We start from the raw sequence: 17,728 nt of genomic DNA, 5'->3' as shown, positions 1-17,728 counted from the left end.
AATGGACCATTTCCCATATTGTGTTATTTCTTTGGCTGAACAGGGCACCACTGTGCAAGTGCTCGGAGGTTGGCCAGAGAGAACAGAGGGAAGAGTTTAAAAGGAAGACACATTTACAGAACGGGCATCAGAATACAGGGAGACAGAGTAGGAGGGCTTTGGCGATAAAGGGTCAAGGCCAGGTAGGTTATCTGTTCAAAATAAAGACTGAGAGTATGTGCGTGATCCGGTTTTCTGGGCTCGGTGTCAGATGTGGAAAGTCCTAGAGACTCCCAGCCTCCCGGGTGACCACATCTGCACCAGGTGCGTTGAGCTGCAGCTCCTTAGAGATCACTTTAGGGAACTGAAGATGCAGCTCGATGACCTTCGTCTGGTCAGGGAGAGTGAGGAGGTAATAGAGGAGCTATATAGTCACTCCGGGACCACAGGAGACAGAGAAGTGGGTAACAGTCAGGGGATGGAAGGGCAAGAAGCAGGTACTAGAGTACCCCAGTGGCTGTCCCCCTTGATAATAAGTATTCCTGCTTGAGGACTGTTGGGGGAGATAGTCTACCTGGGGGAAGCAACAGTGGTCGTGCCTCTGGCACAGAGTCTAGCCCTGTGGCTCAGAAGGGTAGGGAAAGAAAGAGGATGGCAGCAGTGATAAGGGACTCTATAGTTAGGGGGGTCAGATAGGCATTTCTGTCGACGCAGAAAAGAAACCCGGATGGTAGTTTGCCTCCCAGGTGCCAGGGTCCAGGATGTTTCTGATCGTATCCATGATATCTTGAAGTGGGAAGGAGAAGAGCCAGATGTCGTGGTACATATTGGTACCAATGACATAGGTAGGAAAAGGGAGGAGGTCCTGAAAAATGACTACAGAGAGTTAGGAAGCAGGACCTCAAACGTAATAATCATGAGATTACTTCCTGTGCCGCATGACAGTGAGTGTAGGAATAAAATAAGGCGGAGGATAAATGCGTGGCTGAGGGATTGGAGCAGGGAGCAGTGATTCAGATTTCTGGATCATTGGACCTTTTCTGGGGCAGGCCTGACCTGTACAAGAAGGACAGGTTGCACTTGAATCCCAGGGGTCCAACATCCTGATGGGAAGGTTTGCTAAGGCTATTGGGGAGAGCTTAAACTAGAATTGTTTGTGGGTGGGAACCAGAATGAAGTGACAGAGGAAAGGGAGGTTGGCTCACAAATAGAGAAAGTTTGGAGACAGGGCGATAGGAAGTATAGGCAGGTGTTAGAGAAGGGACGTGCTCTGTCCGATGGTTTGAGATGTGTCTATTTTAATGCGACGAGTATCATGAATAAAGAGGATGAGCTTAGAGTGTGGATCAGCACTTGGAGCTATGATGTTGTGACCATTACAGAGACGTGAATGGAGCAGGGGCAGGAATGGCTACTTCAAGTGCCAGGCTTTAGATGATTCAGAAAGGACAGGGAGGGAGGAATAAGAGGTAGGGCCATGGTACTGTTGATCAGGGATAGTGTCATGGCTGCAGAAAAGGAGGAAGTCATGGAATTGTTGTCTATGGAGCCTCTGTGGGTAGAAGTTAGGATAGAAAGGGGTCAATAACTCGACTGTGTTTTTTTATAGACCACACAATAGTAACAGGGGCATCGAAGAGCAGATAGGGAGACAGATTTTTGAAAGGAGTAATAATAACAGGGTTGTTGTGATGGGAGATTTTAATTTCCCAAACATTGATTGGCATGTCCCTAGAGCGAGGGGTTTAGATGGGGTGGAGTTTGTTAGGTGTGTTCAAGAAGGTTTCTTGACACAGTATGTAGATAAGCCTACAAGAGGAGATGCTGTACTTGATCTGGTATTGGGAAATGAACCTGGTCAGGTGTCAGGTCTATAAGTGGGAGAGCATTTTGGAGATAGTGGTCACAGTTCTATCTCCTTTACCATAGCACTGAAGAGGGATAGGAACAGACAAGTTAGGAAAAAGTTTAATTGGAGTAAGGGCAATGATGAGGCTATCACGCAGGAACTTGAAAGCATAAATTGAAAACAGATGTTCTCAGGGAAACATACAGGAAGAAATCTGGCAAATGTTCAGGGGATATTTGTGTGGGGTTCTGCGTAGGTATGTTCCAATGAGGCATGGAAAGAATGGTAAGGTACAGGATCCATGGTGTACAAAGGCTGTTGTAAATCTAGTCAAGAAGAAGAGCGTATGAAAGGTTCAAAGAACTAGGTGATGATATGAATCTAGAAGATTATAACGCTAGCAGGAAGAAGCCTAAGAATGAAATTAGAGCCAGAAGGGGCCATGAGAAGGCCTTGGCGGACAGGATTAAGGAAAACCCCAAGGCATTCTATAAGTATGTGAAGAGCAAGAGGATAAGACCAATCAAGTGTGACAATGGAAAAGTGTGTATGGAACCAGAGGAAATAGCAGAGGTACTTAATGAATACTTTGCTTCAGTATTCACTATGGAAAATGATCTTGGCGATTGTAGGGATGACTTGCCATGGACTGGAAAGCATCAAGTTAAATAAGTCACCGGGATCAAATGGGATGTAACCCAGGCTACTGCGGGAAGCGAGGGAGGAATTTGCTGAGCCTCTGGCGATGATCTTTGCATCATCAATGACGACGGGAGAGGTTCTAGAGGATTGGAGTGTTTTGGATGCTGCTCCTTTATTCAAGAAAAGGAGTAGGGATAGCCCAGGAAATTATAGGCCACTGAGTCTTATTTCAATGGTTGGTAAGATGATGGAGAAGACCCCGAGAGGCAGGATTTATGAACATTTGGAGAGGCATAATATGATTAGGAATAGTCAGTGTGGCTTTGTCAAAGGCAGGTCATGCCTTACGAGCCTGATTGAATTTTTTGACGATGTGACTAAGCACATTGATGAAAGTAGAGCCATAGATATAGTGTATATGGATTTTAGCAAGGCTTATTGAGAAGGTAAGGAGGCATAGGATCCAAGGGGACAATGCTTTGTGGATCCAGAACTAGCTTGCCCACAGAAGGCAAAGAGAGGTTGTAGACAGATCATATTTTTCATGGAGGTTGGAGACCAGTGGTATGCCTCAAGGATCTGTTCTGGGACCCCTACTCTTTCTGATTTTTATAAATGACCTGGATGAGGAAGTGGAGGGACGGGTTAGTAAATTTGCTGATGACACAAAGGTTGGAGGTGTTGTGGATAGTGTGAGGGCTGTCAAGAGGTTACAGCGGGACATTGATAGGATGCAAAACTGAGCTGCGAAGTGGCAGATGGAGTTCAACCCAGATAAGTGTGAGGTGACTCATTTTGGTAGGTCAAATATGATGGCAGAATATAGTATTAATGGTAAGACTCTTGACAATGTGGAGGATCAGAGGGATCTTGGAGTCTGAGTCCATAGGACACTCAAAGCTGCTATGCAGGTTGACTTTGTGGTTAAGAAGGCATACGGTGCACTGGCCTTCATCAATCATGGGATTGAGCTTAAGAGCCAAAAGGTAATGTTGCAGCTATATAGGACCCTGGTCAGGCCCCACTTGGAGTACTGTGCTCAGTTCTGGTCGCCTCACTATAGGAAGGATGTGGAAACCATAGAAAGGGTGCAGAGGAGATTTACAAGGCTGTTGCCTGGATTGGGGAGCATGCCTTATGAGAATAGGTTGAGTGAACTTGGCCTTTTTTCCTTGGAGCAACGGAGGATGAGAGGTGATCTGATAGAGGTGTATAAGATGATGAGAGGCATTGATCGTGTGGATAGTCAGAGGTGTTTTCCCAGGGCCGAAGTGGCTAGCATTGAGGGCACAGTTTTAAGGTGTTTGGAAGTAGATACAGAGGAAATGTCAGGGGTAAGTTTTTTTTTTACGCTGAGAGTGGTGAGACCGTGGAATGGGCTGCTGGCAACAGTGGTGGAGGTGGATACAATAGGGTCTTTTAAGAAACTCCTGGACAGGTACCTGGAGCTCAGAAAAATAGAGGGCTATGGGTAACTGTAGGTAATTTGTTAGGTAAGGACAAGTCCGGCAGAGCTCTGCGGGCTGAAGGGCCTGTATTGTGTTGTAGGTTTGCTGTATTCTTTGTTCTACCCACACATTGATTCCTGTAAATTCCTGGCTCATGGTGCTCCGAATGGGAAAGAGCATCAGAATGGCACTGAGAACCTCAGAACCATGCATCGGTGCATGTGGATACCCAGTGTCAACTGGAAAAGGCGTGAACCACCTTACCAGCTATCTATTCTGCTGTTCTGTCTGGCACTTCTGCTCAGGTGTCTGCAGCTCCCACATCAACCTACAAACCTGAGAAAGTTATCCTCAGCTCCAAGGGACTGCTTAAGGAGTGTGTCTATACTCACTTTCTGCTATTTGTTGTTTACAATCTTACAATAATATTGTTTACCATATTTTTTCTGTTTTTCCTGAAGATCAATTCTTCCAAAGAAAGTATTGAAAACTTCATTTCCAATTATCTCAGTACAATATAAACAAACTGCATTTTACATACTCCCAAGTCCATCTCATACTTGCTACTATACCAACCTTGTTCAGCGGAGTTTCGATAACAAACTTCAAGTTTTTGTTTTCTATTTCCTTATGTACTTGAAAACCATTCCTGCATTTTGAAAACCATTTACAGGGCTCCCACTTCCTACCTGCCCCTTTAATCTCACAAGTTCCAACACGCTTTCCAGTTCCTAAACCTTCCATTTCTCGCCCGCTCAACATTTTCCCAGCAATGCCTCTGCTGTGCCACTGATCCACTTTCATCGTGAAAGGGTCTTTAGCCCTCTATAGCTCTGAACCCTTCAAATTCTTTTAGAACAAAACTAGCTGTTGTTCTGGTCAGAAAAGCCACAAATTCAAATGCAAGGAGGAGATGGCTAAGCAATAGGTAAGCCTAGTAATTCCTAAGGTAGGGACATGTTCGGCTCAGCTTGGTGGGTCGAAGGGCCTGTATTGTGCTGCAGGTTTTCTATGTTTCTAATAGTATCTACTAATAAATAATCTCAATTGAGAATACATGAATCAAACATTTGTTTGTATTATTTTATTGCATTGTTTTTGTTCCTCGTCTAAGTAGAATTATGAAAGCAACACAAATAATGGTTCTGGTTTGCTGAGCAAATGTTTCCATTTAACTGTGGAAAAAGAAACAGAGCCAACATTTCAGGTGAATGACCTTTCAGCAGAACATTTATTGAGGATAAAACCACAACTCCAGATGGACTTCCTCCACATTAAAGTTTGGGAAAAAATTGTAATGATACTACTTACACATGTATCAAAATTTATTGGGAAAGAATAAGCAGACTATACAAGGGAAAACGATTTTACATTCAAAAAGAGACATTGAACATCCAGAGATTTATGACAATTTAGTTAACTGGCTGCCATAGCAATGGATTGTTGCTCAAATATGAATGAATGAAAGCTCTCAGAAAATGGTGTGCAAACTTCATAATGTTAAGTTTAACAAGACTTACTTATTTTAAATGACAGAAAATTTAGGTTAGCATGATACAGATGTACTATATTTAATTCAAAGGGTTTTAACAGCAGCCAGCACAATAATCTCAAGGATACCAGAACACGAACATGCATCAGAACTTTGGAGGACGGTAGAAGCATTCCTGCACAAGTCCAGCAAAGAGGTTTAAAACCCAGTCTCCATAAAAGAGGGGAAGCATCTAGCAGAGCAGCCATCATGGGAGTGATCGTGGTAGGAGTGGTCTGAGTTAGAGTGGTAAGGCTTTAGTTCAACAGGCAGAGGTGTGAACAGGCAAAGGTAAGGTAAGTACGTATGTTCATTCCTTATTTAACTTTCGAAAGAATAGACTGTATGTCTACATGACCAGTGTTCTGTTCTGGGTGCCAGATGTGAGATTTCCGGGAGACTACCAGTTCCTGGTGGTGGGCCAGCTGATGCTGTAGTGGTCTCTTCAAGGCAGATGGTCCTGAGTTCAAACCCTGCCAGATCCCAACCTGGACAGCAGCAGCATCTGTGTGGAAGAAAGGCCTGGCAAACTACTTCTATATCGTGCCATGACAACACTCGACTTAACGACTGAACAACAACACAAGCAGCTCCTTAGTGAACGTATTAAGGAAATGGACCTGCAGCTCAATGACCTTTGGCTAGTTAGGGAATGAGAAGAGGAGACGGACAAGAGCTACAGGAAAGTAGTCACCCCAAGGCTACAGAAGACAGATAAAAGGCTAACTGCCAGGAAAGGAAAGGGAGAACATCAGATAGTGGAGAGCACCCCTGCGGCCGTCCCCTTCAACAGTGCCTCTGGCACTGAGTCTGTCCCCGTGGCTCAGAAGGGTAGGAAACTGAAGAGGATGGCAGCAATAACAGGAGACCTTATAATTAGGGAGACAGACAACTTATTCTGCGGATGTGGAAAAGAGACACCTCCCAGGTGCCAGGGTCTGCGATGTTTCTGAACGCGTCCACAATATCCTGAAAAGTGAGGGTGAGCAGCCAGAAATTGTGGTACATATTGGTGCCAACGACATAAATAAAAAAAGGGAGGAGGTCCTGAAAACAGAACAGAGGGAGTTAGGAAGGAAGCTGAGAAGCAGGACTTCAAAGGTAGTTACCTCGGGATTGCTGCCTATGCCATACAGTGAGGATAGGAATAGAATGATGTGGTAGATAAATATATGGCTGACGAATTAGAGCAGGGGGCAGGGATTCAGATTTCTGGATAATTGGGACCTTTTCTGGGGCAGGTAGGACCTGTACATAAGGGAAGGGTGGCACTTGAATCCGAGGGAGACCAATATTCTTGAGGGCAGGCTTACTACAGCTGTTGGGAGTGGCTTAAACTAGTATGGCAGGGGGATAGGAACCAGGATGATAGAGCTGAGGATGAGCCAGCAGGTTTACAAGTAGATGATGGGTATAACATGAATGTAAGGAAGGACAAGCCAATGACTGGGTACAAATGCAGACAGAGCAAAGAGTTAAGTTGTACCACAGAGGCAATATTCGAAAGGGTGAAGAATGCAGGACTGCTGTAGATGCTGTATTTAAATGTGCACAGCGTTCAGAATAAGGCGGACAAACTCATGGCACAATTAAGAGATTGGTCGGTGTGACACTGCGGGCATCACTGAGTCGTGGCTGAAAGAAGGCCTTAGTTGGGAGCTTAACATCAAAGGAAGTATCGAAGGGACAGGCAGGAAGGTATAGGTGGTGGTGTGGCTCTGTAGGCAAGAGACAGAATTACATCTTTAGAAAGAGGTGACATAGAGGTAGAGAATGTTGAATATTTGTGGGTAGAGTTAAGAAACTGTAAGGGTAAAAAATCCATTATGGGAATCATATATAAGCCTCCAAATAGTAGCCAAGACGTGGGGTTGAGAAAGCAAAGGGAGCTGAAAAAGGCACGCAATAAGGGTAATGTCATGATTGCAATGGGGGACTTTAATATGCAAGGGGATTGGGAAATTCAGGTTGGTGTTGGATCGCAAGAAGAAGAGTCTGTTGAATGCCTATGAGACGGCTTTTTAGAGCAGCTTGTGCTTGAGCTTACTTGGGGAAAGGAGATCCTAGATTGGGTGTCGTGTAATAACCCAGATCTTATTAGGGAGCTTAACATAAAGGAACCCTTAGGATGTAATGATCATAATATGACTGAATTCATACTGCAATTTGCGAGGGTGAAGCATAAGTCACATGTATCAGTATCACAATGGAATAAAGAGAATTACAGAGACATGAGATAGGAGCTTGTCCAGGTGGATTTGAGGAGGATACTGGTGGGGATGATGGCAGAGCAGATATGGCTGAAGATCCTGGAAATAGTTCACAAGGCACAGGATAGATATGTCCCACAGAAGTAGTTCTCAAATGGCAGGGTTAGGCAACCTTGGCTGACAAGGGAAGTTAAGGACTGCATAAAAGCCAAGTTTCCTTAGGCATATAAGGTAGCAAAAGTAAGTGGGAGGTTAGATGATTTGGAAGCTTTTAAAATCCAGCAAAATGTACCTAAAAAAGCTATAAGGAGGGAAAAGATGAAATAGGAGGGCAAACTAGCCAATAATATAAAGCAGTTTTTTCAGTTATATAAATGAGTAAAAGGGGGTGAGAGTTGATATTGGACGACTGGAAAATTATGCTGGTGAGGGTGACAAAGAAATGGCAGATGACTTTACCTTGCATCAATCTTCACTGTGGAAGATAGTAACAGTGTGCCAGAGGTCCATGAGTGTCATTGCTATTACAAAAGAAAAAGTGCTAGGTAAACTCAAAGATCTTAAGGTGGACAAGTCATCTGGACCAGGTGCACTACATCCCAGAGTCCTGAGAGAGGATGCTGAAGAGATAATGGATGCATTGGTCATGATCTTTCAAGAATCACTTGATTCTGTCATGGTCCTGGAGGACTGGAAGACTGCAAATGTCAGTCAACTCTTTAAGAAAGGAGGAAGGCAGAAGAAATCTTAGGTCAGTTAACCTAACCTCAGTAATTGAGAAAGTGTTGGAGTCTTATTATTAAGGATGAGATTTTGGGGTACTTGGAGACTCATGATAAAATAAGCCAAAGTCAGCATGGTTTCTATAAAGGGAAATCATGCATGACAAATCTGTTAAAAGTTCTTCGAGGAAGGGACAGTCATGGTGGACAGAGGAGAGGAAGTGATGTCATTTACTTGGATTTTCAGAAGGTGTTTGATAAGATGTCACATATGAGGCTGCTTAATAAGATAAAATCCTGTGGCATTACAGGAAAGATATGGCATGGTTAGAGGAATGCCTGACAGGCATGAGGCAGCGAGTGGTAAAAGAAAAGGGCCTTTTCTAGTTGGCTGCCAGTGACTAGTGGTGTTCCTTGTGGGTTAGTACTGGGACCGCTATTTTTCACATTCTTTGTCAATTATTTACATCATGGAATTGATGGCTTTGTGGCAACGTTTGCAGATGATATGAAGATAGGTGGACGGGTAGGTAATGCTGAGGAAGCAATGTGATTGCAGCAGGACTTGGACAAACTGGCAGATGGAATACAGTGCTGGGAAAAGTATGATGATGCATTTTGGTAAAAGGAACAATAGTGCAGACTTTTATCTAAATGCGAAGGTGCAGAGGGACTTGGGAGTCCTTGTGCAAGACTCCAAGAAGGTTAATTTACAGGTTGAGTCTGTGGTAAAGATAGCTAATGCAATGTTGTCATTTATTTCAAGAGGAATGGAATATAAAAACAAGAAGATAATGTTGTGGTTTTATAAGACACTAGTCAGGTTGCACTTCAGAGTATTGTCAACAGTTTTGGGCCCCATATCTCAGAAAGGACATGTTGTCATTGGACAGAGTCCAGAGAAGGTTCACAAGGCTAATTCCAGGAATGAAAGGATTAACATATAAGAAGCTTTTGGCAGCTTTGGGCCTGTACTCACTGGAATTTAGAAGAATGCAGGGGGATCTCATTGAAACCTACCAAATGTTGAAAGGACCAGACAGGATGGATACGGAAAGGATGTTTCCTATGGTGGGGTATCCAGAACTAGAGGGTACAGCCGCAGAATTGAGGGGTGATCTTTTAGAAAAGAGATAAGGAGGAATTTTTTGAGCCAGCGAGTTGTGAATCTCTGGAATGCTCTGCTGCAGTGAGGTGGAGGCCAAGACCATCAATATATCTAAAGCGGAAGTTGATAGTTTCCTGATTGGTCAGGGCACCAAAGGATATGGCGAGAAGACAGGTGAATGGAGTTGAGTGGGATCTGGGATCAGCCATGATGGTATGGTGGAGCAGACTCAATGGGCTGAATGGCCTAATTCTGGTCCTATGTCTTATGTAGGGAAAAGGCAGCTGAATGGCTATTAAGCAAGAGATAATAGAAGCCAATAATTGAAGTAGAGAAGGATTGGGACAAAATATATCAATAAATTTGCAAAAGCATGGCTGTATGACTAGTACATTAATTTCAAATTAAGTCAGTACACTGTACTAAAGACTGAGAATGCTATTTATATTTTGTGAAAACGAAAAGCAGAATTTCGATAGCTCTCAAAAGTAGTCAAGGGGACTGTGAAAAATAACTAATCATGCAGCAGTTAACTCCAAAGAAGGGAACACACCAACTTCACGCTGTCTCTGCTCATTTCAGCATCCACTCAGAGCTTACTGCATCACTATGGGGCAACTTATTGTGAGTGGCAACCTGCAGTTATGCTAACCGAAGGAATAAATAGCACAGATTCTCAAATGTCTAAAAAAAGTACATGAATCAGATAAGTTCCAAAACATAAGATTAGATCTAGAGGAACAGGTCTGAAATATAGCAGGCAATAATAGCTCAAAATAGCAGACAATAGCTCACTTCGGTCACAACTTAGTATCAACTACAAGAGAAAATCTGCAGATGTTGGAAATTCAAGCAATACACAAAAATTGTTGGAGGACCTCAGCAGGCCAGGCAGCATCTAGGAAATGAGTACCAATAAAGACAATGTTTCTGGCCAAGACCTTTCATTAGTTTCACTTATTTGACATAACCAAAGGAAGGATAAAGAGAAAAAAGTCTTTACACACATCCAAAGAAAGATGTTCAAACTGGAATGTTTAATTTTGATTCTACTTCCACAGAATCTGATTGAGCTGCTGAGTATTTCTATTCTATTTCAAATTTCCAGCATATGCAGTTTCATTTACATAGATTTTGTATCTGGCTCTTGAACTCGGGAAACAGATTTAAAATTAGGAACACTGCTGGCACGGATAGAAGGTTGGTTGACTGGCAGGAGGCAAGGAGTGGGAATTAAGCCGACCTCTCCTGGTTAGCTGCCGGTGACAACTGGTGTTCTGCAGGGGCAGTGCTGGGACTGCTTCTTTTTACATCATACTTCAATGATTTGAATGACGGAATTGATGGCCTTGTGACCAGGTTTGTGGATGATGCCAAGATAGGTGGAAGGGCAGGTGGTGCTGAGGAAGTAGAGTGTCTGCAGAAGGACTTTGACAGATTGGGGAAATGGACAAAGAAGTGACCGATGGAATGTAGTGCAGTGAAGTGTATGGTCATGAATTTTAACAGAAATAGTAGAGGTCCAGATTATTTTCTAAATGGCGGGTAAATTCAAAAATCAGAGTTGCAAAAAAATATGTGAGTACTCGTGGAGGAGTAGGTTAACTAAAGTTTGCAAAAGAAGGTAGAATACGCCAAAATATAACCATATAACAATTATAGCACGGAAACAGGTCATCTCGGCCCTTCTAGTCCGTGCCGAACGCTTACTCTCACCTAGTCCCACTGACCTGCACTCAGCCCATAACCCTCCATTCCTTTCCTGTCCATATACCTATCCGATTTTACTTTAAATGACAAAATTGAACCTGCCTCTACCACTTCTACTGGAAGCTCGTTCCACACAGCTACCACTCTCTGAGTAAAGAAATTCCTCCTCGTGTTACCCCTAAACTTTCGTCCCCAACTCTCAACTCATGTCCTCTTGTTTGAATCTCCCCTACTCTCAATGGAAAATAAAGTCGGTGGTAAGAAAGGCAAATTTAATGTTAGTATTCATTTTGAGAGGACTAGAATATAAAAGCAAAGATGTAATTTTGATGCTTTATAAGGCATTGGTGATACCACACTTGGGAGTATTGTGAGCAGTTTTGTATCCATTAGCTAAGAAAGGATGTACTGGCATTGGAACCTCCTCTGAAGGTCCAGAGGAGTTTAATGAGAATTATCTGAGGAATGAAAGGGTTAACGTACTCCATGAGAAGAGTGGTTGATGGCTTTAGGCATATACTCGCGTGAGTTTAGAATCTCACTAGGCCTCATTGAAACCTATTGAACACTGAAAGGCCTACACAGAGTGGATGTGGAGAGGATGCTTCCTACAGTGGAGGAGTCCAGGACCTGAAGGCACAGCCTCTGAAGAGAAGGATGTCCCTTGAGAACAGAAATGAGTAGGAATTTCTTTAGCCAGAGGTGGTGAATCTGTGGAATTCATTGTGACAGATGGCTGTAGAGGCCAAATCACTGGATATATTTGGAGCAGAGCCTAACAGGTTCTTGATTATTAATTGGAGAATGGGGTTGAGAGGGATACTAAATCAGCCCTGATGAAATAATGGAGCAGAGTTGATGGACTAACTGGCCCGATTCTGCTCCTATGCTTCATGGTCTGTGGTATAAAATAGCAATGGTGACAGCTAGTAAGGCAAAGTACTAAAATGAAAATAATGGCCATGTGTGAAGACAGTAACTTAAAAATTGCTTGTGAACAACTTAAACAACGTAATACTGGTCAGGGTCAAAAAGCCATCTGATGTATGTGGCAGGAGCACACGTGTGCTATCCCTGGTCAGACAAAAGGACACATAAACAGCCTCACTAACTCACTATTTCTTTTGCCACATGCTTAACGATTTATTCAATTTTGTGTCCTCTAACTCATTGTGCTTTGTTTACAAAATTATTAGCCATAATTCTCACAGAATCTGTGCAGCTACAAGAACTGTAAAACACGAAACTCAATTCATTGACTTCTCAAAATCTACAGCCCATTTATTACAATGCAATCAAAGGTTATGAACTAAGCGGAAGATAAATCATTCCTCTTTATACATTCTGGTTTTAGCAAAAACCCTTTTTGAAGATAAACCAAGTCACATTATACTTATTACATCAACATTTTTTTTTTGTCCTGGGAATCAAGGTCAACAGAGAAGTCTCTTGAAATTTGTATAGAAAACTAACTGTTGGACAGTATTTACAGCATGGTTCCCATCTGCAATGTGGCTAAGTCCCAACTGTGAAGTAAACTGGTAAGCACGATACTGAGAGTTTATAAAAGTTGTTTTTTGCTCCCCTCAATAAGGTGCTACTGACCAGTCTGAATAGAGTAAATAGTCAATTAAGGAAGTATTACGAACATAAAATCTTAACAGATGAACTTTCAGAGTGAAAATAGATGAGATAGAAAATGTAACAGATGAAAAAGATTACAAGATGAACAAAAGTACTTCTCAACTTTCATTTACAAATTTCATTTTACAACTTTAGTAACTTTAAATTAGGACAGTATTACAATATAAAAATAGCCTTGGCATCTACTAAGCATTATTGGTCCAGCATCAGGTCTGCAAATATTAAAAATAAATTGCATAACCAGAATCTGATTAAAAGGAGTCAGCATGGCTTTGTTTGTGGGAAGTCAGAGTTGACGAACTTTTTAGAGCTTTTTATGTCAAGCGGCAACGAAAAAACTAGAGAATGGGCAAGTGGATGTTGTCTATTTGGACTTCAGCAAAGCCTTCTGCAGGTCCCACATACAAAGCTGGTCTGGAAGATAAGGTCGCATGGAATCCAGGGAGAGCTAGTTAGGCAAGTTCAAAAGTGGCTCGGAAGTAGAGAGTGGTGGTTGAAGGCTGGTTCTTGGAACAGAGGCCAGTGATGAGTGGTGTGCCACAGTGGTTGGTGTTGGGATCATCCTTATTTGTGCAATGCATAAGGTTTCATCAATAAGTTAGCAGATGACACAAAATTAGGAGGTGTTGTCAATAGTGAAGAAGGTTATCATAGACTATAGGGGGATATTGGTCAGTTACATCAGTGGGCTAAGGATTGGCAATGGATTTCAATATTGAAAAGTGTGAGGTAAAGCATCTTGAAAGTCAAACCAGTGTAGGACATACTACGAATTATAGGGCATTAGGGAGTGTAATAGAGGGACTTAAAGGGTATTTTGGACAGTTTGCTGAAAAGAGGTAGAGAGAGTGGTGAAAAAGACATTAAGCAAGCTGGCCTTCATCAGGCAGGGCAGTGAATATAAGAGGACATTATGATGCAATTTTATAAGTCATTCATGAACCGCACTTGAATACATGGTACAGGTTTGGTTACCATAAAATATAGGAGCAGAATTAGGCCATTTGACCCATCAACTCTGCTCTGCCATTTCATCATGACTGATCCATTTTCCCTCTCAACCCCAATCTCCTGCTTTCTCCTCGTATGCCTTCTTGCCCTGACTAATCAAGAAACCATCAACTTCTGCCTTAAATATACCCAGTGAATCTTCCACAGATTCATCACTCTCTGGCTATATGGGAAACATATGGTTAAACTGGAAAGAGTGCAGAAAAGATCTACAAAGATGTTACCAGGACGAGGCTGCCTGAATTATATACAGCACTCTAGATCTTTGTTCCTTGCACATGGGATTACGTGGGGCAAACATAGCAGTGCTTTAAATAATGAGAGGCACAGATAAGGTGGGCGCTAATATTTATTTCCCCAGAGTAGGGCAGTCTAAAACTAGGGCACAGATTTAGGATAAGAAGGAAGGCATTACCAGAGGAGCAACATTTTTAAAGCAGAGGGTGGTAGAACAAGCTACTGGAGGAAGTAGTTGAAGCAGGACACATACTTCTTAAATAGAAATATTTAAGAACCACTAGGAGGAATAAAGCTCAGAGGCATATGGGCCAAATGCAGGATGCAGGAAATTGGAACAAGCTGGGTGGGTACCCTATGTGACGTGAACTCTTTGGCCGACGGGCCTGTATTCATGTTGTATTGCACTATGATGCTAAAATGTCAAGTTATTTCTTTTTAATTAACAATTCAGCAAGACTTTCTTGTCTACATAATTATTTCATGTTCTAAGGGACAGTATATTCAAAGTACGTATATTCAAAGAGGGTACCTGATCCTGTTTCAGAAAATTGATCAAATCCCTGTATGCCACAGTGAGTTTATGCTTAATAACCAGCTCACACCAACGATGGCGCACCTGGAAAATAAGCAAAAAAATATTAGTCAGCCAAGACTAATCACAAATTTAAGAGAAAGCAAACACATTCAAAGAATTAAAAATGGCATTAAAAACGAGTTTTACTGAAATAGTAAACCAAATAGTTCTTTTAGAAATACTCAGTTTATTAACATACTTCAGAGAAGGTAATCTGCCATCTTTACCCAGCATGGCCTATCATTTTTTTTCTAACCTTATTTATTTATTGAAATACAGTACAAAATGGGCCCACCCGGCCTTTCAAGCCACGCGGCCCAACAATTCCTGATTTAACCCTAGACTAACATGGGACAATTTGTAATGACCTATTAACCTACCAACCAATGCATTTTTGGACTATGTGAGGAAACCCATACAGTCATGGGGAGAATGTACAAACTCCTTAAAGACAGTGGCGGGAAGGAATTAAACCCAGGTCGCAGTACTGTAAAGCGTTGTGCTAACGACTATGCTGCCCCTGGTTCCTGAAAGATGAACAGGGCAGAATCTTCAGTGTCTTCTCAATTGGTGGCAATTAGGGATGAACAACAACTCTTGTTGTTAGTGACCCATATATCTCGAGAACAAATACAAACTAAATTATAACTTTTCAGCTATTTGTTTAGGATTGATTCCAGCTACTAAAAAGTCATATTTTTACAACACTTGATTAAAGCTTAATTTGCATTTGCAAAATGATACAAACATTATTATACTTAATTTTCAAAATAATTTAAAAGCAATTCACAGAAAATGCATAAGCTCCTTTGGGGAAAATCTTTGTAAAGAGGATGCTTATTGCCAGACAAGTTAAGTACCTGGACAAAAACAGCATCTGACAACTGATTACATTAAAGACTTCCTTTAAGGTTATTTTTCATTCACTAATTTAACTAATTGCTGCAATGTGTCATGTTCAGCAAATTTGTTTTAATATTATTCAATAGTCCACTCTCCAATTCTGACCTTAGCTTTGAGACATTTAAACTTAGAAGCTAAGTCTAGCTACTCTATTAATTTGTAGGTAAACTATGGAAATAATTATATAAAAGGAAAATTGCAGAGCAGAAGCATAACATTTAAGGTAATTTTTCAAAGATTATGTTTTTTAAAAAGCAATCCTACCTTATTTTCATATTCTCTATTTTTATTTTCAAATGATTTGTACTTTATATGATCTTGTATCCTAAATTTGAGTGATGCTGCTTTCAAAACTAGCAGAAATGTTTGATAATCAAGAAAATAACAGATTAAGGAGAGTTTAATCACCATGTTCAATCAATGCAAAGATGACTTAGAGATCAATAATACATATCATGTAGTCTATAATGTGGATAGTGGAAAAATAGCCTGATGTGCTCTCAGGACATTTTGGGGACTCACAAGATACCAAGAAAGGAAGGCACAGACAAAGACTAGGAGACTGCTCTGTTTTATGTAAACTGCTCTGACAATCTCCATTTAGAGTCTAAGAATAAAAGTATTTTAAGATGGACTCTTTATGGGCTTTATCATTGCAAAATATTTTAAAAATTCAAACTGTTTAACTTGGACATCAAAAATGGATTCTCCTGCACATCACCTAACTTTGAAATGTTGATAACAAGCAACTGACAATTGTTTTAAAAATGTGGTTTCTTTTAGATTCCTTTTTTTTTAAACAAGATGCTTTAACAAAAGACAGAGTTATGAAAACATTATATTCAGTTCACCTGGACAGAAAAGTCCATTTTTGTTCAATAATCATAAAGTATCATAGCATTAATACCAAAATATATGCTATGTAAATGGTGACCTATAGCCGAAGACTCCCTTTAAATAAACAGAATAAAACAACTTAGTTGTATATTATTGCAAAATACTTAAAGAAAGTCAAAGGCCAGGACACATACATCAATTAGAAAGATGGAATTTGAGAACATCAGCAGGAAAAAATTATTAGCATTTTAAAAACTCTACATAAAAGGCAACAGATTACTCTTTCCTTTTAATACAATGGAATGGGAAAACCAACATATCAGAAAAATTGGATTTCTTGCCAGAGTAGCCTTTTCTGAGATCTATTTTGAATGCATGCAGGACATCTTTGAAATAATTGAATACTAAATCTCCATGATCAGTCAAATGTGGAAATTACACTTCATCGGGTAAACTAACACACATGCAGGAAATCAAAAATAAAAGAATACAAATGTGAAGCTTCAAACAATACAAATGTACAACAGGCAGATTCAATAACAGAATTGTTTTTATATATTTATTTTTTGCACTCTTTCCTTTTCTTATAAATATGGGCATTGACTGGATTCTGCACTGCAAAACAGAAAACATATCCACAGCTGGAAGAGTATCTGATAAATGGAATGGACAGAATTTTCTCTAACTTTTCAATGCATCAGCTGCTATTGGCATTCAAAATGCACCTACAGTGTCTGCAAAGTACTGATCAGAGTTAATAAAGTTGTTGGAAAAGATTATTTTGAAACTGAGTTGAAGGAAATATTACATGATATTTGGAAGAATTGTCATTAGTGAGAGGATACTGCAAAAAGAAAAACACTAGTTAATAATTAACAATCAGTCATTTTCATTTTTAATATTACTATTTACATTTTAACCTTAAAAGATCTGGCTTGTGATCTAATATTGCAAAGAAAGTTTAGTGGGATAGCACAAATTACACCATATCAGTAAAATTACTCAAAGCAAGATATTTTGTGTTCTCTCAGCTGTGAACTTTGGTGGAGAATGTACATTTTATGGGAAATAGATTATGAAATGAGCAGCTTTCGTACAATTCAGACACTGAACACACTTCATGTCTTATTTTCTAATGCGATTAAGAACTCTGTATTGGACATCAAAGAGCAGAGCAACAAGAAAGCTATTGTTCAAACTGCCAGAGAAAGAGAAAGCAGGATCTCCCAGTGACCACACATTTTAATTCCACGTCCCATTCCCATTCTGATACGTCTATCCATGGCCTCCTCTTCTGTCAAGATGAAGCCACTCTCAGGT

The 17,728-nt window shown here is 40.9% G+C and overlaps 1 protein-coding gene across 7 annotated transcripts in view; it reads right to left on the bottom strand.

The window, feature by feature from the left end:
* The window catches only part of aopep (aminopeptidase O (putative)), a 213,228-nt gene that overhangs the window by 7,998 nt on the left and 187,502 nt on the right, over positions 1-17,728 (bottom strand). For 6 of the 7 annotated variants that reach the window (XM_059969857.1, XM_059969858.1, XM_059969861.1 and 3 more), the window contains one exon: positions 14,624-14,710. In XM_059969857.1, coding sequence (XP_059825840.1) covers positions 14,624-14,710 — 87 coding nt within the window. Of the gene's footprint in view, positions 1-5,043; positions 5,955-14,623; positions 14,711-17,728 lie in introns of those variants that run through there. The other variant, XM_059969860.1, reaches the window with a different exon arrangement.

The sequence above is a fragment of the Hypanus sabinus genome, chromosome 5 (assembly GCF_030144855.1).
Source record: "Hypanus sabinus isolate sHypSab1 chromosome 5, sHypSab1.hap1, whole genome shotgun sequence".
Classification (NCBI taxonomy): Eukaryota; Metazoa; Chordata; class Chondrichthyes; order Myliobatiformes; family Dasyatidae; genus Hypanus; species Hypanus sabinus.
Note: the sequence above shows the minus strand (reverse complement) of the source record. Positions and strands in the feature narration are given on the sequence as shown.